General features: G+C 38.5%; 4 protein-coding genes across 12 annotated transcripts; 1 reads left to right on the top strand and 3 right to left on the bottom strand.

Moving 5' to 3' along the window:
- Positions 1 to 35: 35 nt before the first annotated feature.
- Positions 36 to 10,724, bottom strand: gpp (grappa). Of its 5 annotated transcripts, XM_069060683.1 has the most exons (9): positions 10,462 to 10,724; positions 9,651 to 9,691; positions 9,458 to 9,596; positions 8,098 to 8,841; positions 7,725 to 7,922; positions 7,476 to 7,671; positions 5,685 to 7,418; positions 5,100 to 5,573; positions 36 to 2,616 (listed from the first exon to the last, which is right to left on the bottom strand). In XM_069060683.1, exons 1-9 carry the CDS (start codon positions 10,546 to 10,548, stop codon positions 2,060 to 2,062), a joined length of 4,170 nt encoding a protein of 1,389 aa, XP_068916784.1. In that variant the 5' UTR covers positions 10,549 to 10,724; the 3' UTR covers positions 36 to 2,059. The 5 variants fall into 5 exon arrangements, with proteins under 5 accessions (XP_068916784.1, XP_068916782.1, XP_068916783.1 ...); XM_069060681.1 differs by having other exon boundaries at positions 5,100 to 7,418; XM_069060682.1 differs by lacking the exons at positions 9,651 to 9,691; positions 10,462 to 10,724 and having other exon boundaries at positions 5,100 to 5,588; positions 9,458 to 9,622.
- Positions 10,725 to 15,470: 4,746 nt separating this feature from the next.
- Positions 15,471 to 22,553, top strand: Fic (FIC domain protein adenylyltransferase). 3 transcript variants are annotated; one of them, XM_069060921.1, is made up of 4 exons: positions 15,471 to 16,144; positions 16,199 to 16,633; positions 17,239 to 17,416; positions 22,236 to 22,553. In XM_069060921.1, exons 1-4 carry the CDS (start codon positions 15,629 to 15,631, stop codon positions 22,316 to 22,318), a joined length of 1,212 nt encoding a protein of 403 aa, XP_068917022.1. In that variant the 5' UTR covers positions 15,471 to 15,628; the 3' UTR covers positions 22,319 to 22,553. The 3 variants fall into 3 exon arrangements, with proteins under 3 accessions (XP_068917022.1, XP_068917023.1, XP_068917021.1); XM_069060922.1 differs by lacking the exon at positions 22,236 to 22,553 and adding an exon at positions 17,579 to 17,737; XM_069060920.1 differs by lacking the exon at positions 22,236 to 22,553 and having other exon boundaries at positions 15,472 to 16,144; positions 17,239 to 17,737.
- Positions 17,729 to 25,651, bottom strand: LOC138140145 (kinesin-like protein Klp10A). Of its 3 annotated transcripts, XM_069060914.1 has the most exons (11): positions 25,426 to 25,651; positions 23,799 to 24,010; positions 22,774 to 22,905; positions 22,665 to 22,707; positions 20,502 to 20,629; positions 20,287 to 20,441; positions 19,970 to 20,236; positions 19,353 to 19,912; positions 18,974 to 19,290; positions 18,745 to 18,919; positions 17,729 to 18,682 (listed from the first exon to the last, which is right to left on the bottom strand). In XM_069060914.1, the coding sequence occupies exons 1-11, from the start codon at positions 25,481 to 25,483 to the stop codon at positions 18,549 to 18,551; spliced, it is 2,181 nt and encodes a 726-aa protein (XP_068917015.1). In that variant the 5' UTR covers positions 25,484 to 25,651; the 3' UTR covers positions 17,729 to 18,548. The 3 variants fall into 3 exon arrangements, with proteins under 3 accessions (XP_068917015.1, XP_068917016.1, XP_068917017.1); XM_069060915.1 differs by lacking the exon at positions 22,774 to 22,905; XM_069060916.1 differs by lacking the exons at positions 22,665 to 22,707; positions 22,774 to 22,905; positions 23,799 to 24,010; positions 25,426 to 25,651 and adding an exon at positions 20,682 to 21,781.
- Positions 25,652 to 26,117: 466 nt separating this feature from the next.
- Kdsr (3-ketodihydrosphingosine reductase) lies at positions 26,118 to 27,624 on the bottom strand. The gene is made up of 2 exons (XM_069060926.1): positions 26,462 to 27,624; positions 26,118 to 26,407 (listed from the first exon to the last, which is right to left on the bottom strand). Exons 1-2 carry the CDS (start codon positions 27,224 to 27,226, stop codon positions 26,204 to 26,206), a joined length of 969 nt encoding a protein of 322 aa, XP_068917027.1. The 5' UTR covers positions 27,227 to 27,624; the 3' UTR covers positions 26,118 to 26,203.
- Between the last annotated feature and the right edge of the window lie 53 nt (positions 27,625 to 27,677).

Here is a 27,677-nt window from a genome sequence, read left to right as displayed (position 1 = left end):
TATAAAAGTGGAAGGTAACGTGAAAAAATGGGAAATTTACATAGAAGTGTTTATTAAATTAATGGCAGTTAAAAGGATACCATAATAATTACCAACTTATTGTTTACACGTAACATACATTCTATTCCTAGTCTTATTCACATTCATAGTAATCCTGAGAGCTATCCTTTACTATTTTCAACCGCTGAACTTTGATGATTTAAAAAGAAAATTCTCAGTCTAAAGTATTTAATTAAATAAGACAAAACTTTGGCTTTTTCAAAATGGGTTTCATGAATGATGAATCTGATAAAACTTTCGAACAAGCGACATAGTTTTGAAGGTAAAAAATTTTAAGACTGGGAGGATGAGAATTGCGAGTGTATATTAATAATAAATGAATATAATAGTATGGGTTATAAGTAAAATGTTCACACAGAAATAAAATTTAACAAACAAAACGTCTAAAATTGTTAACATCGATGGTAGCACTAAAAAAATAGACTATAAACATAATGCGCAAAAGACAACAAATGAATTCAAAAAGACAATGAGGTTACAATAATAACAAAAAAGTATTTTTGTACAAAATAGACAAAATATCACTTAAAAAGTTTTTAATTTTTTGGAAAGATGCCCATGAAACATGATACAAAAAGAATCGATTTTTCATACAAAGTTTGAAAAACTGTTATGCAAAGAATCGTTGGAGCATACGAGCCGGAAATAAAGTTTTGTATATCTTGTTATGTACAAATATGTAAAAACGTTTGCAACGACAGTTTTAGTCTTTGTACATGGATGTTTGAAACCCCCCAAAAATGCGTTACAATGTACATGAGGACCGTGTAAACGACGTGGAACGTGCAAATACGATTTTTGAACTACTTTAAACAATTACAAGCATAACACTTTAACAAGTACAAGTCAATTATTATCTTCTCGTTATAAATGACATATACTGAATGTAAATTTATGAACGGTGAAAATGGCAGTATTACACTTGTACGTAAAAATCGGTCTTCAAACACGGAACATAGGCGTCGCGTCGCGTCTCCCCACTATAAATTACCTATGTTGTTTTCTTTAAATTAACTATGCTTTTTACAATATGGTGTCCCTAAATAACTATCGCTAAGTTCTAAAAACATATGTACAATGTACAAATAAATTATTCTTAATAATTTTGAAAACAGTTTTATGAGATTTTATCAGGCAGTGTTTGTCTTCAATACGTTAGTAAAAATTAAAATACTCTTACAAGTAAATTTAATAAATTAATAGTGAAACTCCTTAAATCATTCCAATTTATGAACACAAAGTTACAGTCTCCATTAATTCATGCTAAAAACGCAGAGTTACAATTTTTCTAGTCCACGATAATTTTCTAGTGATTGAAACCATACTGTTAACCACCTACTCGAAAAAAAAACAAACAAAAAACACCTACACCACATCTAGCATTGCCGCAATCGATGCTATAATTCTTACTTAAACCATACAGATTCTCCAACATATGCAAAACAAAAATCAAATTTAATGGCTTGCCAACATCTAAATCGAAACAGGAAATTGATTAATTGACTTTTGTAAAAACATCCATCATAACATCGAAATGCTAGAGTTTGCACTATCGCATCTCCGAAGGTGCGTCTCACTCGACGCACCTTCGAACGATTCCAGTCACACACGTTTAATTATTCTTTCAGTCTAGTGAACACATAACCGACGAATGTTGATTCAATAAAAGGTAAAGACGGAATAGAATATTTAAACGTGTGTGAGTCCCTATGTGACTCGATAAAATTATCTAACATGAATATAAAAGTATAAAGCTCAAAACCGCAAAAAAAATGTACTTGTATAAATAGTCAAGTTGTAAAAATTCCATTTAGACAGAGATAAATAGTATAAATAAAAGTAAAAATAAATATAGTTTGTAAATTAACTAGTACGGCTCTAGCCGCTTCTCTGGTTTGCTGTGTGAAATCGCAATTGATAGTGACCGCCAAAAACAAAAAAAAATCAAAACAGAATAATAATTAAAAAAAAAAACAACTGCCTTATTTCGTGTAAAGAGTCAATTTTTCCACGAACAGTACCGATCGTGGCCTCGATTTTGCCAAGAATCATCCCTCCACTGTTCCCTGTAGTAAAACTTCTTCTTGTAGTGCTGATCCGGCTTGACTTTCCTGTCTTCGGTGTGCCGTTGGTACTTAAGTAAAGCCGGATTCAGACACGGCTGGGTCTTCTCGTTTGGTGGTTCCGGACTGTAGTTCAACGAAACGTTACCGATCGACGACGGCGACGGCGTCCTCGGCGGCCCGGCCTCCTCGTTCCCGTTGTCCCCTATCGGCGGACTCTCCAGGTAAATTTTGTTTGGCATTTTGAAAAGCGTGGGTTTCGAATTCGGATTCAGCTTGAGCGTCTGCTTAGCCGGGACCATCGTTATGGAAGAAGGGGGTATGTCGCCGTGACCTATGCCGGAATCCGGTGAAGTGTTGCAGCTGTCGCTGCCCTCCGTCGACCTCCTCCTCTTGTCCAGTTCGGTGGACGCGAACGCCACCAACCGGTCGAAACCCGAACTGATTCGGTCCTGCCATTTCGACTCTTCACCTTCTTCCTCTACGTCGGCATCTACAGAGACAATCGACATTATTTAACGGCGTTTGTGGACGGAAAAAATGGGGGTTGGGGGGTGGGGAGGACAGATGCCTATAATAAACATAAAATAAATGACTGAATCATTAAGTACCAACACTGTCAAATAAAATAAAATCAAATGGGATCTGAATTAAATGAATCAAACTTATACCACCACCAAGAGTAATTATTAAAAGAGCTCAGCAAAATTAAAATAATAGCGCAAAGCTACTTACCACCAAACTTAATCAGCCATCTAAATCTAGTATGGTAGGGGTATTATGCATGCGCTATATTGTGCGCGTGTGATTGTGCATGCCTGAATGTGCTGCCTCCTAGTCAACGCAAACAAACTACAGTAAATATAAGAATTTCAACACCAAGTACCATTATAACACGAAAAACTTTTCGTACCAAATTTAGTGTGGCCGAAACTACAAAAGACAAAAGTTTTAATCGTGCAATAATGTTTGTTTCTTTTTCACTAGTTTATCCTAAACTTACTCCAACACCACAACAAGTACTTTATAAAGTCCTAAAAATAAAATAGAATTGAATTGGAACAGATCAAGAAACGGGAAATAAATCATCGAACAAAAGCGAAAACAACAAACGGGTGCTAGAAAGTCAAGCAGAAGCGTCATCTTAAGCTACTTTCACACCGCAATGCCCACAAGTAACAACGTAGAAAAGAAACAATATTTCTGATTTTTAATCAAACCACAACCACAACAATCAACATTAATCTAAACACAATTCTGTACCATATTTACTTTCTGACACGGTGGACCGCAACTTTCAATTTATCAGTCACCTAAAAGCACCAAACGCATGCGCATACGTCTGAAACGAGAGCGTATGTGCTACAGTCTCTTTGACGAGTGAGGAACTATTCGGCAATAAATCTAAACCCTCACTTTACACGAATCAAGCGAAGATGGCCGTTACACGTCCAAGCAATGACTCTGAAAAAGAGAAAACATCGAAAGTAATACACCTGGAGTCGTTTATTGCCGAATTTATTCATCACTCGACAAGGAGAGCTTTTCACACGAACGTTTTTTTTTTAAACATGTCAAAACGATGGGCTAGAAAAATTAACAAAACAAACAAATTAATCGGTTGCCCAACAGCTCAAAAAAAATTAATTAAATACTGGTGTGGAAAAACGACGTTGTCCCGAAATCGAATCGTTCATTATCGAATCATTATGATTACAAAACGAAAAATAAAAAGAATACGATAAAAATTACACTTCATTCGAAAAAAAAAAAAAAAAAAAACTATTCCACGGAAATTGATGATTCTTTCAAACAAATTCCAACAATGGCACAAAGATTTAAGCTTTACGTTCCAATAATAATTCGTGTTACGTAAGTGCTTCGGATGAAGTTGAAATTTAACAGTGGTGTAATATTTATTTGCGCGTCTGGGGTCGGTCACGACGAAGACAAGTCACGTCGTCGACTGATTCGTACGAATTTGACCGACAAATACTTACGAAGGCACGAGGAATGTAAAGCTTCAGTGAACAAAAATTAACAACCAAAAGTACAATACATAAGCTGAACACAAGAAAAAAAGTTGTCACGACAATACGATCTCCCACACGTTTACAACAATGTAAATATTTTTTTTTGGAAAACTTGACACGAAATGTTCGATGCAGAGTCCAAATCCTTCACAGATCAGTGTCATTCTTTTAGTTTGAACGTTAAACAAATTCGATTTTGTTTTACATCATTCATTCAGTCATAAATTTTCTTCGCAATCTTTTTTAATGCTCACAATCATAAATTTTCGATTCAAATTCAATTTTTTGTCAGAAACTCAGAAATTTCTTCCTTGCATACTTTTTGATTTATCGATAGCTCTCATTTTTTCTAGTGATAAAAATCTGAAATATTTTCTTCTTCGCTGTACTTCTGGACGTAGTGATAATAATAAAAGAGCGTGAACGTAAAAATTGATAAAATTCTTGTCTGCACTGCCAGAAAGAAAACAGTTGCTCCGTGTAATTTCGAATGTCATCACATACTTGAAAATTATATCTGTTAGTAGTACAAGTTAAAGGAAAGAGGTGAGATATTGCGTTAATGAACCCTCAACCGAAACGTTATGTGATCTATAAAATTTTCAAACATGTCGAGTAGTAAAAACTGATTTTTTTTTGTCATTTTAGTGTTGGTAATTAAAGCTAATTGTCTTAAATTTAGATAAAACGTACAACTTGTTGAAGAATTTTGATTTAATAATGTTCAGATAGATACACGATAATATTGTTGAAGTGTTAGTAGTAATTTTTTAAAGCGACAACAAAACACTACTTGTTCCTAAACACAAGAAATATGTCTAATTCTGAATGAACAAATAAAAATACCGAAAAATAATAATTACTGAAAGAAAACCAAACAAAAAAATACAAGATCCAAACAAAAATACTACGAATAACCCGTGCAGAGAACACTCCGTCTTACCTTCTTCGGTGCACTTCCTGACGCGAGGCGGTTCTTGTACTTCGTCGACCAGAGGCGTCGACGTATTCGAGTGCGGTTCCGGCGAGACGTTACTACCGAAACCCAACCTGTGCGGATCGTAATTCCGTTTGAGCGAGTTACGAATCGGTCCCGGCACCAGGGGCGATTCTCTTTTGTACTGGCAATCGGTGACGCTTTCGCTCTTGATCGTCGACCCGTTCTGCTCTTGGTAGGGCGTCATCGGAGGCAACAATCCCTGCTGGACGTACCCCCTCCGATCATACACGTCCACTTCTTCCTTGATCTGGGGCGGGGCGAGGACGCGCGCTTGCAAGCTCGCCGCCAAACCCTCGGCCACGAAATTCGGACGCATCGGCTCGCCCTCTATCGGCGGCTTCACGTCGGCGAAGTACGACTCGTGGTACGGCCTGATCTCCGCTCTGGGCAGGGGCGTGTACGCCAGACCCTCCAGACCTGCAACCGACCGACCTGACGAAGTGATTATCGAGGTTGGGGGCAGCGACGAGGTCCGACCGTCAGGGGATAATTCCGACGGTCGAACTTCCGTCATCGTGAGCGCGTTACCTTCGGTCGACGATGGCCGAGAGATGGGGCTGTACACTTGGCGCATCGGCGGATCGGTCTTCTTCTGGCCCTCGGTGTTTGCCACCTTGACTCTCTCCGGTCGCGGCGGGAGGTTGGCGTTGACCACCGACCGCGACGACAGCGTCGCCGTGCCTTGTATGTCGCTCATATCGACAGCGGCGTTGATAATCGACTGATTCGATATTTCCAGCGTCCTCTCGATTTCACCCGACATCAAATCGCCTATAGTCCTGGTCGCGACGATTCCATCGGAAGAGTTGTAGTTGTGGTGTTGCGCCGCCAACTTCTCCTGGGAGAGGTGGCGTCTCAACGCCAGCTTAGCCGGAGACACCTGAGTGTAGTCCGGCTGTTCGGATGGGACCTGTCGCGAAACGTGCGGCGAGATTTTTGGTACTTCGGTCCGGTAACACTCCATCATGCTCGCCAGACCTTCCTGATGAGCGAAACCGCGCTCCTCGTTCTGTTTCACGACGGTCTCGCACCGGTTGTACTTGCCAAACTTGTGTTTATCCTCGCTCTTGGCGAACTGATTCGGAAAATTCACGTTGTAGTTCTGTTGCTGTTGTTGCTGCTGCTGCTGATTGTACATCTGATGCGACTGAGCTCTGTTTCTGTTCTGCTGGTCTTCGTTCAAAGCCGACGTGATGATGCTCTTCAGCCTGTCTTCGAAATCGGTCAATCGCGGAGCTTCCTGCGATCGGGCGATGTTATTTTGAGCAGCGGGCGTCGCATAGTTGGCAGTCTTCTGACGTTTGGCCACCGGCAGCGGCGCCGGCATGTTGTTGCGAACTATACCTCTGTGACTGCTGCTTTTGCTCGAACCCGAAATGTGGTTCATTTTGCCACAATTCGCCGACATCTTGCTCGCCTCGATTTTTCGGCCGGTTTCCAAAATTTTCTGCGCCAAGATTTCGGGATTTTGTTCTTCGATTTTGGCGATGTCGGGGACGTCCGGCCAATCCTGAGACCGTGCTCTGTACTCCCGTGACTTTCGCGAGCTCTTCGTGCTGGTCTGTTGCTGCCTGGATGCCAAAGCTTGCGCTTGCTTCCTCTCCTCGCTCGTCTTCTCCAACGACAGCAACTCCCCTTCCAACCTCGAAACTTGATTGTGCAACTTCTTGCGGTGCGCCAAGGTCGAAGAGATCTCCCTCAAGATGTACTCCTGTGCGGCGATCGGCGACAACTCGTGACATGCGTCCCTGCCGCTGTACTTCTCCACGATTTCCTGCTGCCGTTGCATCACCAGATTGCTCTGCTCCTGTTCCAGACTCGCGACTTGACCTTGCAATTTACTGGCCTTGGCTTGCAACTCCTTGTGGCGGCAGACTATCTCCTTTGCTTTGGCCAACAGATCCACCGGTGACGTAGCGTTTATTCCCAACTCGCTCATGCGAGCCTTCAACAGTGCCACGCTGTCGTCGATCAAAACTTTAATTTGCTTCTCCAATTGCGCCGCACGATTTTGCAACTTCTTGTTCCTTTCCTTCTCTTGCTTGATATGATTCTCGATGTTCGACTTGTACGTCGGTTGTTTCATTTGATTTAGCATTTGTACATATTGGGCTCTGAACATGTCTAACAGTATTTGTAAACCGTAAGGTGTGCTAGCTGGTGCTTGAGGTATATCAAGTTCATTGTGAACGAGCTCCGTACTCAATGCCGTCAACTGTTGGTCGACACAACCCGGAGCTGGTGGCAGTTTCTTCCCTATAGCTGAAGGACCAAAAACATGATAAACACGTGCACCACGTTTTTCCAAAAAATAAATACCCTGGGGAGAGGTGCTGAGAAGAGTTTCGTTGTGTAGTAGATCCAACCCGTTGATTTTAATCGTCTTCTTTGGTTTGCCCTTCTTCACCCTGCCTCTGCGAGCCTTCGGTCCTGTCTTCTGTTGCTGCTTATCCCCTTGTCCTTGCTTCCCGCGCGGTATCTTCCGTCGCAACTTCTTCGACTGACGCTTCCCATTCTTTGATCGCAATCAAACCAGTCAACAAATAATATACGACTTGCCGTACGTACCTTACTGTTACATTCCTCCTCCGACTGGCTACTCTTCCCTTTAGTGGAACAGTAATCCGACCAGGCTCTCCGCGTTGTTGGACCGTAAGTGCTGTCTTGATCGTCGTATTCCGAATCGGAAGACGAACCCAATTGCTTGGACAGATCCCTTTTGGCCTTCTCGCGTGCGCTCCGACTGCTCTCGTTGTCGTCGCTGTTCTGAAATTTTAATAAAATGTAAGCACAGGGCTGACGTAATTTTCGTCCGGTTATATTTCACATAATTGTCCTATCATTAGAAATGTGGATCTATTGGGCAGTAAGAATAATTATTGTTACATGATATTGATTACAGTACGGTAATCGGGATAATATCATCGAAACAAAGTAATACCTTGAGTTGCGGTTTCTTGAGCCTTTGGAAATATCGTTCGAGTTTGGTCCTGTCGATCCTGTGCAAATAGTACGAGACGGGCTTCCCCGTCCACGAGACCGACCCCCTCAACGGAGACATCTCCGAGACGTGCATGATGGTCCCTATGTCGCTCAAATTCCTATCCGTAATTCTGAAATTCAAAGGACAAAAACTCTTCGACGACACAATCCTGGCGCCGTCCTTCAAATCGGCGAATCTCTCCTTCAATTGGTGGTCAACCGCCGGTCCGAACGCGAAATTATTCACGAAAACGATCGTGGCCTGATTGATCTTCTCGCGGTGCTCCTCGGTCAGGAAATCGCTCCTGATCAGCTTATATTCACCGTACTTTTTACCATACCACGACATCCAAGTGCGGAAGTACTTGTTCATGGCTTCGGCGTATCTGCTCGGAACGTCAGCCCGTTCGATCCCGAAGCAGACTTTACACGGCGTCGCCGCCGCCATTTGGAGAACTACTTGACCGACTCCCGAACCTAGATCGATGAACACGTCGTCTGGTGTTATTTCGATTTGATCGATCATTTGGCAGACTAGATCGTAGGATGTTTCCCCGTAGACTTCGGGTGAGAAAGGCTCGTATTGGTTCAGTTTCTCGGGATCGGTCACGGCAGCGTTGTAGGTTTGCTGGAGGATGTGGCGCAGAAGGCCCCTGGATGGGTACTTGTTGAGCCTCTGGGCTGTTAACGACGTCCCTTTCTCCTACAAGACGGCACTTCAATGTGACGAAGAACATTTCACACAAACATTTTTATTCATTTTCAATACATTTCATCTGTGCACGTTCAAATACAATTGCGATACTACGTTTCCTACATTTTAACATTACTTCAATATTTCCAACAGTCTACAGGGTGTTAATAAAAATACGTGCATCTATTTTGACCGGTGACAGAACCTCATCAAACTGAACAGATTTTTCACTTGGAATTTTTCCCAAAATCCGTTATTTTTTTTTATATACCACTTTGACATCTACGATGAAGAAATGGTGAAAGTGACAATAAAAGAAAATCAACAACGACAGCCGTTGACGACACATTCTCACAAAATGCGAGTTCAGCTTTTGCAGATCAGAATTTTTATTTACTCGTGAAGTCGTGATACTCTTTCTCTTGCCGTTTTCACTTTTCTTGAAAAATGGTACACAAGTTCGAGATGGGTCCACTTGACGAGTTCTCTCTAAATGTACGTATTTCGGTAACATCCGGTGCTATTCTAATCTCCACCATTTCGATAGAAAAATATGTGGAAGGTTCAAGAATGGGGGATGGTCAAGGAAGTACCGGTCTGTATTCCTCCATCTGAGGTCACTCACCAAAGCGACAACGCTATCGATAGCCCTGTTGAACCTATCGCATAGGTTCTTCATACTCTCGTAGTTCTTTGTGTCATAATCACAGAGTATGTTGTTTTCCAACGGCAGTTTAAGCTCTGGCAGATCCTCGCAGACCCATCTAGAACGCATCGTCGTTACACATCGTTATTTCACCTAAATTATCGGCATTTACCTGATGGTTTCAACAATTTCAAGGGCACCGTCATGTTTATCCTGCAACAATATCAAATAACGTTAATTTTCCGAGACTGACTAATCGGAAATCGTTTCAGATGTACATTTATCAACGATCCGGTGTATTATCGAGACTGGAGTTGAAATTAAATACGAAAAACGGTAATTTCGACCGTGATGTTTGTTATTTAAAGGACGGTCGCTGTAAAAGTTCAAAGCTATTAGAATCTTGATTTGACATTGAACGATTTTTAAACCGACACCAGACCAAAACAAACCGAAGCCAACACGTGTCTCGATAATTGATATCGGTAGTGAATTTTTGAGGATCGTCGATGATTGCTGATACGTGTAGCGATTATTCGATTGAGGACATTCCCTTTTTTTGGTGTATCAGGATCATAAGTATGTAAACTAACTCCCACGAATTGCTAGCACGAGGTGACTTATTTTTAGCCGTAGTTTTTTTTTAAATGAAATTGTGTAAACAAGTTATTTTTGTTGAATCCCGCTAAGAATTCAAAAATACCATGGGTAGTTCCTGAATGACGTGAATTTGTCGAAATTGACCAGTCATCGGTTTGTGGAGTCCACTATGCGTAATGATTCCGGGAAATTGGCATAAAACTATTAAAATGGGATAAAGAATGACGAAAGTACCGTTTGATTATATCAAAACGTATCAATGGTGATAAAGATTAGGAGACGGATGCGCAAATCGCGATTCGGGTGATTCGGTCGACTCTGGAGTCGTCCCTGTTGTCTTTTAGCATATTTAACAATAACAAACGCACTAATTATTATCTTACGTTTCCTCGTCCTGAGGTTAACGGCCAAGTATATAATACTGGTTCTGCCCCCGCCGGAGAATGCAATTTCAATTCCAGCGCACACATGGGTCGATATCAACTAACGCAACCCTTAACACTAAATATGAACACCATTTGAACTAAATAAACCACTTTATAAACACATTCTTAACAATTAAATAGATTTCACACAGCAAAAACACGCCATCGCCGACCATACACGTTAAGCGCGCAAGTGCTGTGACAGTACTACCAACCCAACGTTATCCGCTAACATCAGTTTTGATAATTTACAGAATTTCACTGCTCCCGAACTTCTACCTGCAGCGCTATCGATATTGCTTTCCACACGTAGGCCTTGATGCATTTATAATGCAACTATGCACCTATGCACATTGTTGCTTGTGTGACATCATTACTGCACTTATTCCAACACAAAAATCCTGTTCAAGGTTTTTTGTTTGTTGCTAAATATTTCAATTTGGCAATACTGCGGAGTCAATGAACGGGTTTACGATTTTTTTCGCTGAAGAAGTTATTGCTCCTTATCCAGCCTATGAAAAAATGCACGAATAAAAAACGCACGATGTCGCCAATAGATTTTTTTTCAAAATTCTTTCGATCGACCGAATCGATTGTGGAACGACGGTCCATCATGCACGTACTGTCGGTGAAGATTCAAAAGTTGATATTTTTATGGAGAATCTAGAACGCCGTGCAGGTGGACCGACAGGTCTGCGTTGGGAAGAAACAAACGAGTGTGAAATTCAGAAAATCTATCCGCAACAAAGAATTGACACCAATGCCGAGAAATGTTGTTAACCAATAAAAAGTAAACATTGCGAAACAAATTGATTAACAAATATGTGTTTTGTTATTTGTCGTAGGAATTAACGCTTGCATTTTGTTAAATTCTTTATTGAATGCGAATGACGTCACCTGTCACCTGTCAGAAGACAGAAGAGTGCGTACGCTGAACGTGTGCTATTTTTGGCGATTCCAGTGGCGGCTCGTAATCCCACGCTGGTGATGCTGTATACAAAATTTATTCAAGCAAATCTAGTCTCGGATTTTTGTGTCACCTCATAAACAGTTCAAACACTTCAATTTTTTATTTTGTCGTAAGTAAAAGGAACGGTTTTGTTAAGCAGGCATCTGCTTAGCAGGGCAGGCTCCAGACTGTTGTGTACCCTCAGGCAAACGAAAAAACTTTCCCTTTCGCACAATGAAACCCCATTAATTTACTTTTAAAATGATAATTTGTGACCACTGAGACAATAAAACGTGTACGAAATCAATCCGTACACGTCAATCTACGAATCAACTTTTGTTTTTCATGGCCGACTGATTTTCCAAATTTTTTATCAAATCATATATTCATGGATCAAAGTCGACTGTGAAGACCGTGAAGAAATTTGTTCGTTGAGTTTATTACTTCTCGATTAATTTTTCTTCATTTCAAGACTTGAAGTACATAGCTTATAAAATGTTTACGTTGAGAACAAGTTCTAATCGGTGTTTCGCGCCCCTTGTGCTGTGCCTCACTCGCTTACATCTGAAGCCGCTACTGCTGTTTATTAAACCAGGTTTCACAAAAGCAACTCATCTTTATTTATCTACTGATCAGTAGTACAAATGACACTGGTGATGAATATGTATTAAGAAAAAGTAAGAACTGATCGAAAGCCATTCACAAGTGACACTACCAATTAATAAAAGAAATTAGACGACATTTAAAATTATAATGAACCGAATTTATGGAAACACGAACTTACCGATGATTCAAAGATTTCAAGGTGACACTTTTTATATCGACACCATTACAATATTTATAAGAAAGATTTTCGATTCTAATACTATTTTTATTTTTAACCTGTACCGAGAACCTTTTACAAAAGTTTTTTTTAATCAATTTCAATCAACGAAAGAAGAACTTACGTCTGCTTTAAAAAAAAATAAATTACACGAAGCATGAAAAAGGCCTCGTTATTTTTAAATTACAAAACGGTGTAGACAATACAATAATATAAAAATTATAAAAGATCTTGATATTTATTAGTAGACATCTTTTAATACCAGTTCTGACTCTAGACAAAATCGTGCAGAATTAAAAAAAAATATACATATCGCTATTTTAGGCCTCTTTTTGGTCGCTTTTAAAGGTTGAAAAGAAAACTACTAAAATTTAACCTTACTCTTTTTGATTTTCGAGTCCTTCAAAAAACCAAAATTTTTGTTTTATTTCCCCTAAGTTTTCACCATTTTTGCCCAGTTATTAAAACCACTCAAAACACCCAATTTCTTTGATATTTTATATAAAATTAGAAGATTTTACCTAAATTTTAAGTAAAAGGAAGATGTTTCCTTAATTCGTAGCATAGGTCAGGTCAGGTCAGGTCAGGTCAGCATAGTTTATTAAAATCATCAAAATTCGGTTTATATTTTAGCCTATTTTAAACAAAATATAACCGATCGTATCATCATAAGAATTGCCTGCCCTATTTTCAAATCAGTATACATATGTATTTTTTATTTTAAGTAAAATTGTACAATTTTATAAAGGTAGGAGTATTATAACCGATGGGAAATTATAATTATATACCTATTAGTTGGGACAACGAACAGATATGGTAATAAAACCGACCCTCTAGTGTCCGCGTATTTTAAACAGCAGCTTCCAATTGGCTTATTCAAAACGTGCGCATATTTTTGAAAGCCTGATATACATCCACAAAAATTACTTGACGGCATCTCATTAGTTTTAAACACACTTCGGCAATTTGACCACGTGTTCATGTTTGGAGAAGATGTGCACGACAATGAATCCAACATTTTTCTCAGTCTATCAACTATATCACATTCTTATAAGAATGACAAATGGCAAAGAACCTTCCACATTGTGAAACAGGCTTCGGCGTATATCGTTCTGCGCAACTAACGCCACATCCCCTTTTTTTATTACTACATACTGTTCGTTGTCCCAACTCCCAACTATAGCCAGGTCTAACAACAGTTGATACAGAATTTATTTCCCCAACTGCGTTCGAATCCCGATGAAGTTAAAAAACTTTTTTTTTGTGCAATTATTATACACATAAAGTTCCCATCATCTATCAAGAGTCCTGTCGAATTGTGCGGCTCTATAATTTTATTGTGTCGAACTATGTCGAGTCGTTGAAGCCGTCAAATCAGATGTCAACAATCAAATGTCAAATTATTAAATCTAGGCGTCAGTTGTGAGTTCGACGTCTTAGTATTTTTGCTCGTGTTTTTCTTCAGTTTTTCTATATCCTAATGACTTTTCATCTTACAACAGTCTTTATCAAGACTAAAACTTTTTTCCGCATAAGTGTGAACTGTGAATACCTGCGATATAGTATTAGCATAAAACAGAGTTAAATTATTGAAATACATTTAAAAATACTAGTAATTCTCAAAAAAGATTTATATTATGTAAAATCTAGCAAAATTCTTGTAGTTTTTTAAAAGAATCTGAACGATTAAATTTTGGATTATCAATGGAATTATATCACTCGTTGTGTCACCTAGTGGCTATCACTGAAACAAATACATTTAGCTTTTGTAGATTTCAATTTTATTTTATGTATATCAGGAGCGCGTCCATGTAATATGGGCGAAGGTAGAGTGTGGGGAATATCACGTGACTGCAGTGTCGCTCCGGCATTATGAACGGAATCGCCCATTTTTTGTTTTCGTAAATGTCAACATTGTCAACTCACACTTAATTGTCATTTATTTAAGCATTGAATAATAAGGGGAATGAACTTTTGTTAGCCTCCTGGAAAATCAGACACAAACCGGGATACTGAAAACTAACCATACACCAGAACAGTTTTGATGATAACTTCACAACAGTACCTTATATTTTAATAAAATATGTATTTTTTCAATTTGTCCTAAAAAACATAAGTATATCAATTGTAATATTATAAAAACAAAGATGTTTTCTTTAAAAATAGGCTGAAATATATACCGAATTTCCAGGAAGGGAAACATCTCCCTTCATAAAATTACTTGAATTTTAACTGATTATCGAAAAGTATTAAAAACGGGTTTCGTTGTCTCAGTTTCATATAAAAGTTAATTTTAAAGAAATGGGGTGTTTTGATTGGTTTTAACAAGTGGGCAAAAATGATGAAAAATTTGTCGAAATAAAACCAAAATTTAGTTTTTTTGAAGGCTCTAAAATCCTGTAAAATGAGGCTAAACGTTACTATTTTTTTAGTTTTAAAAGAGACCAAAAAAAAAGTAGGTAAAAGATTGAGATGTTTTTAAAAATCTCGCACGATTTCTCCTTGAGCCATAACTGGTATTGAGATATGTACAGACATTTACGACTGGAATATAGTAAACAATTTCCCACGCCAAGTAATAGCTATTTATGTAACCAGTTAGGAAATGCGTTATTTTGTGTAACGAGTGGAATATTTGCGGGACGAGCGCAGCGAGATCCCGCAAAATCACACGAGTTACACAAAATTGCATGTCCTAATGTGTTACATACAAGATTTTTTCTAATTTTGACAAAAAAAAAGTTTCTTCAAACGTTAAACGAAGTAATAAATTTCATTAATAATAAATTATTATCGTGTTAAAATATCAAGTAGGTAAGTAGGCACGGTTATTTTGCTTAAAAACAAAAAAAATATAACAGTGTCAAATTGATGATACAATAAATTTTTCCTAACCAGTTAGGAAAGATTTTACTTTTCGTAACCAGTTACGAAAAGTGTGACGTTTCCAAACGCCAATTAATTTTGAAAAGTGTCACTTTATATGTCAAAATTAGAAAAATATTATTTTTTTGACTGTTGTAAGTTGGACCTGGGTGCACGCCACTGACCGAGAGCCTATAGATAGAGCCTACAAATAAGAATGGACATTATTATCCCCTCCACTTTTACTCTCATTTTCGTCTGAGCACTCTGAGCCGACAACTTCCGAACTTCGCCGAGTATACGACACGGGACGATTGACGAATCTCCCCTCTCCAGCTCCCAGCTGTAGAAAGAAATGTGGGAGGGGTTGACGTTGACATAACCTCAAAGTAGTTAGTTTAATTTTACGTGTAATTTTTTTATCATTAAATGTTTTACCATGGAATTTTCACCGAAATATTGTTATAAAATCTGGGAAGACACGTAATATGAAGATTTATTGTAACATAATCATATTCCTAATTTCGCTATTAGTGTGTGCACTATGCATTTTAATTTCTATTATCCAATATTACTATTTGAATTACAATTTTTACAAGAAAACCAGTACTTACGCACCTATATTCGAAGATTTAATCCCGACCGATTCCAACAACAACTTCGCGTTAAGCTATTCATTCAACGCCATCGAAGACCATTCCAATGACAATTTTATATTAAGTAATTTAAACGCCTTGCTAGAATCTCACGATTCTCACGCGATCAGAGGCAGCACCTATTTGAGGGATACCACTTTCAACGTGAAATCGTCAAATTCAGAAATTTTTAACATATTGCAAGCGGCGATTGGATTCAAATTAGCTGGGAAGAATCACAAAGCTTTGAAACTGCTAGAACACGCGACAGCTGTAGCTCCTGACAATCCAGACGTCCTCAACTGGTATGGCGAATTTCTCGAGCAGATCCGACATGACGTTGTCACAGCCGACGAACTCTACTTCAAAGTACTTCATAGCTACTTGTTTTAACTTAGTATAACTATAAACGTTTTCTTTTAGGCTTTAACTCATTCGCCAACTCATGCAGCAGCTCTAGTCAATCATAAGAGGACGTCACCACTCGTCGATCGACTCGATCTAGATTTATTCAAAAGCATTGACAAAAAGAAAAACTATCTGAAGGAAAAATTTGACAGTTACAACTTTGAAACTTTGAAAAAACAAGCATATTACCTTCACATATACCACACAGTGGGTATAGAGGGTAATACTATGACAGTAGAACAGTTGCGCACTCTACTGGAGACAGGACAAGTTATTCAAGGAAAGAGCATTATAGAGCACAATGAAGTGCTGGGTCTGCAACTTGCTCTAAAATATGTCAAAAGCTTGGCCAGGAAGGAGTACATCACAGTTGATGACATACTTCAAATGCACAAGAGAGTAATGGGACATGTTGATCCCCTGACGTCAGGAATATTTCGCGATACCAAAGTGAGTGCCACAAAAAAATCGGATTATGAATAACGTATTTTGATGATCATTAGTACATTTCTGGACTTTGAATCTCATTTTGACCCACCCAGATATCAAAAATGATGAGTAATTGTTAAGTGACGATAGAACTTTTGAAGTTGATGCCGCGATCGTCAGAGTGCAGGTGCTGACGTTTCGTTCTTGTCGAATTATTTTTTAAAATATTAACTAAATGATTGCCATAAAAGTTTCTGCTAAGTTACATTCTATCGTATCGTATCGCAAAATTTCGGAAGAGGTTTTTCCAATTAAATAATAATACAGGGTCATTATAAATGATTGTCCCATCGCAGTTGGCGTTGAAAACCCACACAAATTTAGGATGTGCCGCTAGCTTCGCAACGTCAGACAAATTTACACTACCGCCAGCAGTGCTACCTATCGGCGATGCTAGTCTCACTCATGTTATAAAGCTTGCGGCACATTCAACTACGTCACCAACGCCTACTGCGATGAGACAATCATTTATAATGACCCCGTATTACATAATTGTAACGAAGTACTTTGAGAAACCTTCAACTTCAAGAAGACACAGTTCTGGTGCTGATATTTTTTTCTTGTAGGTATTTGTGGGACGCCACGTACCGCCGCCCTCGGAAAAGGTGCCCGCCCTGATGGAGAGCTACGTCAACTGGTTAAATTCGGACGAGGCGAGGAACATGCACCCGGTGCGTTACGCAGCTCTGGCGCACTACAAGCTAGTCGACATCCATCCCTTCGTTGATGGAAATGGGCGCACAAGTAGGTTAATTATGAACTTAATATTACTGCGTGGAGGCTATCCCCCTATCATGATTCTGAAAGAACAAAGGGACAAATATTACGACGCACTTAACGTGGCCAACGTGGGTGATGTTCGTCCTTTTGTTCGTTTTATAGCACACTGTACTATACAAATTCTAGATATGTACATTCAAGGAACAAAAATGTTGGTGCTCGATGATCACAGCACACACACAGAACTCAGATTGTAAATTGATCCATCTTCGGCCCGACTTGCGTCGGTCGGGTTCGACTTTATATTGTATACAACTTTATTGTGAATAAAACGACTTGTAATAATGCAGTATTTTTTATTACAGTAATAATAATGAAGGTTCAAGCTTGTTATGTAATTTTTTTTTAATGTTTAAAGCAAACGATCTGCAATTTTGTTACAAACTTGAAATATTTTTTTATGTACTGTTACGAATTACAGAATCAATCAATGACATGTACAACTGGAGAGCCCTATAATTAAACAAAATCAAATAACAATATACAATACAAACATTCATAAAAGGCCTCTTAAATACGCACCTCCTTGAATTTTATGTTTCAACATTACTAAAGCACTGGTTTCACAACAGAATGAAAAGTGATAGCCTGCATTTGTTGTAAAAGAGTACATACAGCACAGCCTAATGTTTAATACAAATTAATGACGATCGATTAATAAAAATGCGGGCTATGGGCATTTTAGGTTGTTCAGTTTCTACATTCGAAGGAATGTTTTCAATTAGTAATATTATTAAAGCATATGTTACGGCCACACCACCTATTTAGAGGCCTGCACAAATAAATTAATTGCAAGTATAAAAAAGTAATAAATAACAAAACTTAATATTAAAATTTGAAGGAAGTAGCATCATAAAAATCAAAGAATATTATATTACACATGAATTTATCAACAGTCTCAGTTTAAAATCATTTTGAGAGAAATTTCCAAAGCGTGCAGTTCACTTGTTCCTCGTAAACATGAAACAGCCTAAATTTGATTAAACAAAAACCTTAATGTAGAAATGTGGCTTAATACTGTGAATCTCAATCGAAAATAAGATGGTTAAAAGAATATTTCTATACAAGATCTTTTCTTTCTTTAGTTATTGTTATATTACTTTCTCTTAGTTTTACGACTTAGCTGTTCCTCGGCTGACATTTTCGCTTTGTAATCCGCTACTATCTCCTGCGACTTCACTAGTAAAGACACAGCGTTGTTGACCAATTCCTCCCAATTTTTACAGTACGCTGAAACAAAACAATACGATACGTCAACGCTTCCCTCTCGCGAACTCCGTAACCGCACTCACCTTCCTGGTCGTAAGTAACTTCGTCGGTCGTTTTAAGCAGCCCTATGGCTTTTTGGTAGGTCGCATACAACTCGTCAGTGGTCTGCTTGTGATTATCTAGCATGTTCTCTTCGGCGATCTCCAATTCCGATATGACTTGGTGGAAATTCAGCATTTCGGGCGTCATGTCATTTTCCTGCGATCATTGTTATCATTATTCGTGACGGCAATTTTTCACTTGTTCACTTACGTTCAGCGACCGCAACTGCAACAGATCGCCGTCGCTGTGTGAATCGTCGGAAAGCGTGTTGGTCTGCAGGTCGCCGCCCCCGAGTTCTTTCACCCTGTCGGCGTATCTCAACGTGTTGAGGGTGTGCTCGCACGAACTGACGCCCGGCGACACCATCGCTATCATGCACGTGCGCGAGTTTGATCCGACGAAAGAATCTCGAAGTACTTGCGTCAATTTGCTAACCCTAAACGGTAAGTGAGCACCCTTCCTACCCAAAGCTCTGATGCATTCCTTCAGGGCGAGAAGCGACTTGTTTATTTCAGCACCTTCCATTCCTGTTTAACAAACGCGACGGTGACGAACGACGTTGTGTTTACATTCACGTTTTTACGCTTACTTGTTTGTCTGTTTGCTGAAGACGTGTCTGCTCCCCGTTCGTTCCCAGCCAAATCGATCAGCGAGAACTTCCCGTGCACCTTTTGCGTGTTGCTGTTCGATCTCAAGTAGATCTGGAATACTGCGTGCGATCGGGACGAGTTCGAATTGGCGAAAGTCTGTCCGGATGTTCGCGCTTGGTTTCCCTTCTGGATCAGTTTCAGGACTTCGTCCGTCGTGCAGACGACTTTCTCGGTCAACCCCACGACTTGGACCTGCTGTTTGCCGTCCTCCAGGATCCTCAATTTGGCTTTGTTGTTAAGCAGATCGAACACTTTCCCTGAATAGATTTCGAAAAAACTAGACGACACTATGAGATTCAGGTGGCGGTACTTCGGCGAGTTAGTCAGTTTGAAGACGTCTGCAGAGGCCATGGCGTATATGCCCTTGTGACAGTGCTGACTTTTCCCGTTGAAGTCGCCACCCATGGTGTGCGTCTTGCCCGACCCCGTTTGTCCGTAAGCGAAACAGGTGGCAAAACCGCCTTCGAATATCGTTTTGATCAATGGCTGCGCTGTATACCTTCAATGGAAAATCACGCTGCACGTTTTTAACTTGCAAAAAATATTAACACCTCACCTGTAAACCATTTCGTTGGAACACGTTTCGTCGAATGCGTAGTCGAATCTGAACAGTTGATTTTCAAGGTATTTGGTCAAATCGACCTTATTCTTGGGCTCGTGCACTATAAGTTGGTTTTTACTCGGAACGGTGATGACGTCGACTTCCTTCCGCGCTCCTTCTTTTTTATTCAAAGGCCTTTTTCTAACACAAACGGTAATTAAATGGTCTTCGATCGTGTCGTTCTCGGACAGCGGTTTAATGTCCAAACCGCGCCGATATTCCCTACAAAACACCGTCAAAACGACAGACACTCGACTATTTCGCACCATTACAAAATCATATTTAAAAGTTCCCAGTGAGGATTTCCTGGAGCTAATTGTAAAAACGCCTCTTTCTCTGCCTTTTCTTCTGCCTGCCTTTGCCTTCTCTCTTCTCTGTTCTTTTTCAATTTTTCCACTTCTTTAACCACGTTACTCCGACGAGAATTCTGCATACAAAACGCACAATGCGACTCGCTCTCACACAAAATTATTTTCTGATGGCTCACCTGTACTGCTCGGCTCGTCGGTATATTACTTTCTTTGTTAATAACTACATCGTTAGAAGGCAAAGTATGTCCGTTATTTGGTAACATATTTTGGGTGACGCGTATCTGCTGGGCTGATCGCATAACTCCTAAAAAATATTGTCACAGTATTAAAAACATTCAAAAGAAATGTTCGAGCACCGTTGTCTTCTCTTCTTCGCAACGACATTTTTGCACTACAGTGTGGAAACAATGCCACAAGAAATGATCAAAAAATGTACAACTGACAAAAACTCGTGATAAACTAACTCGAGGTGGGAAGAAAAAACAAATGAAATGATTTTCTCTGTTATTTATTAATGCATTTTTACTAAATTTTGAACTGTTAAAACAGCTCCGGTTTGTGATCACGGTCACGTTGTAGCAATACGAATAATTAAATTAAATTATTAAATTGGCACGCACATTTATTTTCTTACGTGCATACTTTTTCTTCTATTTTCGAAGATATGAACATTCGCTAACCACCTCAGTTTTTATATTGATTTCAGCCAAAGTTACACATGACAACATATCGCCAAAATCTCATTTCCATTAATAGAACAGAAAAATAATATATTCATTTAAAGAAAATGTTTTTCCAACACTAGAGCTGGATACAATTACTTCGCCTAAAATCTTTTTTCTACAGATCGTGATCATGCTCAAACAAACAAAAATCTACAAATTTGAAATAGATACATATCTAGCAAAATCCATACCGAAAAACAATCTCAATTTAAAGTCGTGCATGTGGTGCCAACGTGTAATAAATGCAATTTCTGAATTTTAATTAATAAATACTTTGCAAATTCCATAAAATAAACTTTTTGAAAATGACGTAAATCTGAACGTTTTATGATACAATAATCTAAAGGTCCTCTACAACTGTAACAGATAATAGTAAAATTTTATTTTAAGTCTAATTTGGAACAGAATTAAATTAAACATTATTTACTGTTCCACATATCAAACATTCCGATCGAACTGGTCCCAATTACATAGCAAATGTCGCCAATGTAAAATATCGACCGTCCTATATTGGTTGAATTGGATCTATTTTCGTTTTTCAGTATTAATTATTAATATTGATTCTGCTGTCACGTAAAAACTCTAAATATAAATTTCTCTTAATGGCACTACATAATAATACTTCTATTATTACATAATTATTTTAAAATCAATCAACACGTAAAAATCTAGCTATTACATTTTAAACAGTCAAACTGTTGCAACAACTTTAACCGTTTTATTTGTTATTATTTGCGACGTTATCTTTTGTTGACAACAATTTAAATTTTTTATATCTACAAGAAGATAACTATTAACTGTTACAAATACGAATTCTAATTTGTACATGTCGACCGTTTGAAATTTTTTACGTTTAAAACTAATAATCACCAAGACAAATCTGGTAATGGTAAAATCGCGAAATTTATACAAAACAATTGAAACAAAATCGTAATTTATGAATGCAGGCGTAACACGAAAATGTTCTGCATGATGGATAAAATATACCGTGCGTTTATTTTCGATGTTAAGAACGAAAGCAAATCTCTCGAGAAAATCGGGTGATCGTACGATGCATGTCAACTACGTACTATTTTTTAAAATCTATTTCAATTTTTAAAATTCAAAGTTTTTACCTACCTTAAATACGATCCGATTATTTTATTCATGCAACCAATAATAAAATATAAAATGTGATTGTTTCAGGTGATTGTTTTTCCAAAAATAATTCCCTCACTTCTGATGGAATATTTTTACATAAAGACAAAAGAAACAAAAATGGGAGCTGATGTAAGTGGTTACCGATTATAATTGACCAATTTATTTAGAGATGAGATCAAGTATTTTATCCTGTTACGAAACCCATACAATACTGGGAATTTTCTAGTTACGTGTGTTCAAAAAAATACCAAACGGAATCTGCGAATAAATTTTTTAATTAAAGTGAATGATCAGACCAAACGTCAAAATTTAGTTAGTTCCCAAAACAGTCAAAAATCGTACCGATTATCCAATTGAAAAATAAATCCACAAAAATTAAACGTTGCATAAAACGTGCACAACTCAGATTTACAAGAGAGAAATTTTTTGTTAAATAATTTTCAAAACGTTATCAAAGCAAAATCGTCAACTTACCATTGTTGGATTTGACACTCACTACGGACTGCCGTGTTGGATTCTGCAACACAAAAACCACGCATCAGCGTCACTTCAAAATTTGCGAAATTCTTGTTAAATCCAATACCGATAAGGTGGCCGTTTCTGGAGAAAATTGATTACTATTAAAATCGTCGTCGCTCTCGTCCAATTTATGGGTAAAACGTCCCGATTGTGCCATAGCAGCACTGGTCTCTTCCTCAGAAGAACCAGACGAATCCTTTTACGTTTAGCAGCATTAAGGAGAGAGGTTTTTATTAGTGCATTGTCACACAGACAGACGACAACTTGGCAGAAGCCGATTTTGGAAGCGTTAAATTGCTGATGTTGGCACCGAATAACTGACATATTGTAAAACGAACAATCAATAATACTTTAAAAAGTACAATTAAGCCTTTCAAGTCCAGTGCCAGGCACCATACACACACGTATTCGTTCACAACAAAAATCTACTGTCACACTTCACTGCTGCAATTTTCAAATGGAAAATGTGGCGCAAAAATTTTCATTCAACGAGATAAAAATATCGACGGGCAAATAAATGTTGGAGCCGTCAAAGAAGTCGCTCCGTATTTTTATTACTTTATGGTGCAAGTGTCGCACACCTACGACCATCAAGAGAAAAACTATCACACGCCCATGTCGATCGTTAATTAACTGTAAGACTATCGAGTTTAGTTTTTCTTTAATCAGAGCATTGCGAGAGAAACCCGAGATGAATAATGTCGCTTGAGGTCAATTACCTGGTCGAGACAAACTCATTGTGCAATAACAATTTCATTACCGCCAACAGGACCAACAATTACCGTAATTGATTCACCTCCGAAACGTATTATTAGTCCACAGAGGATAAAGCAAAGATGACTGGACCTTTACAATCGAAAAATCGTCGGACAAAAAGTTACATAAAACCACGTGATCGATGTCAGTTGGGTTTGTTGAGGCGGATAACTTTTGAACAGAACCAATGTAAACAAAATGCAAAATGTTATGTAATTTTGTAATTCGAACGATTACTCATCGTTAAAAAAAAACCTTGACCATCCTATCGAAGATTCGAAATAAACGGGGGAAAAAAAACCAAAAAACAAATCATAACAACGTGTGGCTTACTCTCTGCAGTTTATTTCCAGATGTTTGGGTCTGATGAGTAGGTTCTTGAATGTATCGTTCGCCGGGTTTCAATATTACGATGTCGGGATTTAAGGATGCGATAGCTGTCATGTCGATTTCTTTTCCTTTAGTTTCGCCCTGTTCGAACCATTCCACGGTCGCGCTCCGCAGATCGAAATTGACCGCGGAGACAATCGCCGAATGAACTCGCCCTGAAAATAACAAAACACACTTAACACAAAATGTCCAATCAATAAAGCCGTCACCCCTTGCCCGTGATAACAGCATAATGATGTCGACAAAAAAAAATAATAAATTACAGAGGTCCACTTGTACATTTTTTTTTCCAAAAATTTAAGTGTCATTTGGGCCTCTAATGGTGAGCAGCGATAGCCCTGTGAGCATTTCAGGTAGGTCGACCTTGTCTCAACTGTACATACAAACCATATAAGGTACCATCGTATTCACGTTTGCGTCACTCTGTCCTCGATGGTTCCGTCATGTGGTACCCGAAAAATAGGTTTCCTTCAAAAATCGAACGATAATTGTAGGCAAATTGGTTCAATTTGATCGTTTTGGTGTTTTTCGAATCGATTTACCACCCACGAGTTGCACGCTTCGTACGTATTTCAACTTGGTGCAATTTCTTCGTCTTAATTAGACGGTCGGGATCGCCTAATTTGGTACATCTGCGGCTTGCCGCATTGAGATTTTAATCGGCTCCGGTGTTATCAATATTTATTTTCTCTTCACAGGTGTGACTCACGCCGAGACAAGTTCAATATGATTTTCGATAATTCCTGTTATTACCATTTGCGGTCACCTCTCCGCCACTGCCTTTCGCCGATCGTTTCGATTTTCGTCCGGATTCTAATTAAACGGTTTTATTCAAATGTGGACGGTTCTGGGTCAGTTTGAAAATCGTTTTGCGAGATAAAATTGTATAATTGATAATTAAGGCGGCGAAGTGGAATACCTTGTGAACGGTTGATCTTTAGTGAATCACAATGCCCACATAAATAGTAAACACATGGGTCGTTTTTAAACCGAAATCGATAAATCCGTAGCGGTTATTGCATGTGAATTTGAACCCGATGTTGTCAGCGTGGAATACTCTATAATGTGCATTGTCTATTTTAATTGTGAGAGAAAAAACGAGAATGTTACGAATTCACGTCGAAAAAACATTAGAGGACGTGCAAGCAAAACCTAAAATAGACCATAAAAAGAATGACATTTCGATGATACGAGCCTAGACTTGACTGGCTGCTGAATGTCTAAATTGAGTAATCAAATAAGTCAAAATCCTCACCGACAACAGTCTCATCTTTTTTGCGATACACCAGTACTTTCGACAATACTCGCAGCTCTCTGTCGTTGCAGTTTTGCTCTAAAATGTGCCAAAATTGAGATAGTGCTGATAATAAGATCTGCACAAAAAAATCCAAAAAAACCGATTGGCCCAAGACGTGATCCTTAACCAGCAATATGAGACTTGTTAAGGCACACGTAATGTGTGATCCTCGTGCCGTCGTTGAACATCGAAATCGAATTTGTGTAACGTCGGGGCAGGAGCGATTTGAACAAGATTTATTCGGTTAATTTTAACGAATGAGCCTGCACTTACCATCGGTTCGTTTTATGTTAATACTTGTCCCGACTTGAAGGATGTCTTGTTGATCCATGACTAAAGGGAGGTCGTACAAAATTCGACTATAATTAATTCACTCATACGGTACAATAAATAAAATATAAATAATACGTATATACAATTGAATTAATCGTTAACTTCTCAGCGGCGACTGACACATTACAACCATTACAACGTACCCGATTGATAGAAGACAGAAAATCCCTAGTGCGCACACTCGATTACAGATTTGGGCGCATCATTCAATTTTTAAATATTTGAATTGGACGCGTCAACTGACACTCTATATTTTAAAGGGCGACATTAAAAAACATATTTTCTCGTAAAATAAACATGCAGTAAACGATGTCATGAAAGCCAGGTGGTCGGAGATAACTCCCAAAGCGATGACTTGTACCAGTCTTGGCAACAGCACAAAAAAATTTTTCAAGGTTGTTACGTCAGTTTGTGCAATGTTGGCTGCATAACTCTCGGGGTTTAAGAGCGATACGAAAATTCCCTCAATTGATACACGTATCAATCGTGACCATAAGATTTTTTATATTTTCCAACGTGATGAAATTGAAATTTTCTGAACTGGAAAATATCCAATCAATAAAATAACATCGTTATCGTTACGTTCGCAAGTAGCATCAGTAATCATTACAGCTTTACACAAAAATTATGAATTCATTAAAATTTTTATTGATTACACTATGAAAATACATGGTACATCCTGATTATATTGTAGAACATTTGAGAAAAAAATGCGATTTTACTGACTCTTTTGCTTGGTTAAGTAACACTTTTGTATAATTTTATCAAAGGAAGTTAAATAATAAGCGCCAATAAGTCTTAAGGGCCCCAACAAGACAGACTGAATCATAAGTTCCAACAAGCTTGCAAATGGTGACATTCCAGTACAGAGTGTTGTAAGAATAAAACTCTCGAAGCCCACAACACTAAAGAAATTATTTACCTGGAACAATCCACTCTCAACAACAAAAAAATATATATTTTATACAATCATTACCAAAGCATCCTGAAGAAGTTTTTCTGCTACAGTATCAGGTGCAAGCAGTCCTCCAGTCTGTGATATCAAGTGGGTCTCTTCTGGTTTTGTTTTATTTTCATTTTCAAAACCTGGAGTGTCAGTGTCAGGTGGCAGTGCTAGTGTAACAGACACATTGTAAGGTTTCAGCTCCATACTAATTGACTCTGCAAGTCCTCTCAGTGCAAATTTACAACTTGAATAAATTGAGTAACCAAACATGCCCATCAGTGCAACTTGTGAGGCTGTCAGAACAATTATGCCTTCTTTGCGATCCTTGAATTTTGGTATGACACTTTGAATGGGGTACAATGTCCCCAAAAAATTGGCACTTATCAAGGTGTTAATGTCTTGTTCAGTGAAATCTTCTACTTTTCCACATAGCGCCATTCCAGCGCAATTTATCAACATGTATATTGGTCCTATTTTTTCTTCCAGCTTGTCCAGTTCACTTTGGATGGCTTTGCGATTTGACACATCTACAGAGACAGAAGTGACAATTTGATCCTTGTGGATGCATGCTGCTGCAATTTCCTTCTCTGCTGATGACAGTCTTTCCAAATTTCTGGCGATTATCGTGACGTTTGCGCCCTTTCTTGCGGCCAAAACCGCTGCACTTTTACCGATTCCACTAGAACCTCCAGTTACGACAACGTGTTTTTTATCTATACTTTTCGTCTGCTTGGGACTCAACAGTCTTTTCGCGAGAGCCACAATAAACAACGGTATAAAAAATAACACTATCATTGTTCTTGTTATATCAGAACTCCAAGTTTCGGATCAGATATCACACTGGCAACACCTTCGTTTACCGACAACGCAACACTCATAAATAATAATACATAATATAAACACAACCTAGTTCAAATAGCTAACAACTAAACAACTCAACAACTGTTGATTTTGATTTTTAGATTTTGCTGCAATCATGTAAAGTGGGTTGCCTACTAGCCCTAATAGTTCAAAGGCGGCGTTTTATATGACGTTTGAAAAACATTTAAATATCATTGGACCTTATGCGTCTGGGAGGATTCTTGTTGAGTGATAATTTGAAACAGAGTGCCGAATCAGTAGAACTCGACTTTGAAGTACAAAAGTCATTAAAAAATAAATTCCGTTGACATGTGCGAATTAGTTTGACGTAAACAAGTACTATTGACACTTCGTTAGCATTAGCCTAGCATTAGACCGGCCGGTT

This window comes from Tenebrio molitor, chromosome X, assembly GCF_963966145.1.
Source record: "Tenebrio molitor chromosome X, icTenMoli1.1, whole genome shotgun sequence".
In the NCBI taxonomy this organism is placed as follows: Eukaryota; Metazoa; Arthropoda; class Insecta; order Coleoptera; family Tenebrionidae; genus Tenebrio; species Tenebrio molitor.
The sequence above is the reverse complement of the archived record's forward strand: the minus strand, read 5'-3'. Positions and strand labels throughout refer to the sequence as shown.

Coding starts and splice junctions, on each gene's coding strand:
- gpp (XM_069060681.1), bottom strand. CDS start 10,548: ATGTGTGCGCTGGAATTGAAATTGCATTCTCCGGCGGGGGCAGAACCA. Junction 9,692..10,461: donor TAACCTCAGGACGAGGAAAC/GTAAGATAATAA, acceptor ATATTGTTGCAG/GATAAACATGACGGTGCCCT. Junction 7,672..7,724: donor AGGAGGAATGTAACAGTAAG/GTACGTACGGCA, acceptor TTGCGATCAAAG/AATGGGAAGCGTCAGTCGAA.
- Fic (XM_069060920.1), top strand. CDS start 15,629: ATGAAGATTTATTGTAACATAATCATATTCCTAATTTCGCTATTAGTG. Junction 16,145..16,198: donor CCGACGAACTCTACTTCAAA/GTACTTCATAGC, acceptor GTTTTCTTTTAG/GCTTTAACTCATTCGCCAAC. Junction 16,634..17,238: donor GAATATTTCGCGATACCAAA/GTGAGTGCCACA, acceptor TTTTTCTTGTAG/GTATTTGTGGGACGCCACGT.
- LOC138140145 (XM_069060914.1), bottom strand. CDS start 25,483: ATGGATCAACAAGACATCCTTCAAGTCGGGACAAGTATTAACATAAAA. Junction 20,237..20,286: donor GAACTTTTAAATATGATTTT/GTAATGGTGCGA, acceptor GGTGTTTTGTAG/GGAATATCGGCGCGGTTTGG. Junction 18,683..18,744: donor AGTTACTTACGACCAGGAAG/GTGAGTGCGGTT, acceptor GTTTTGTTTCAG/CGTACTGTAAAAATTGGGAG.
- Kdsr (XM_069060926.1), bottom strand. CDS start 27,226: ATGATAGTGTTATTTTTTATACCGTTGTTTATTGTGGCTCTCGCGAAA. Junction 26,408..26,461: donor AACTTCTTCAGGATGCTTTG/GTAATGATTGTA, acceptor GGATTGTTCCAG/GTAAATAATTTCTTTAGTGT.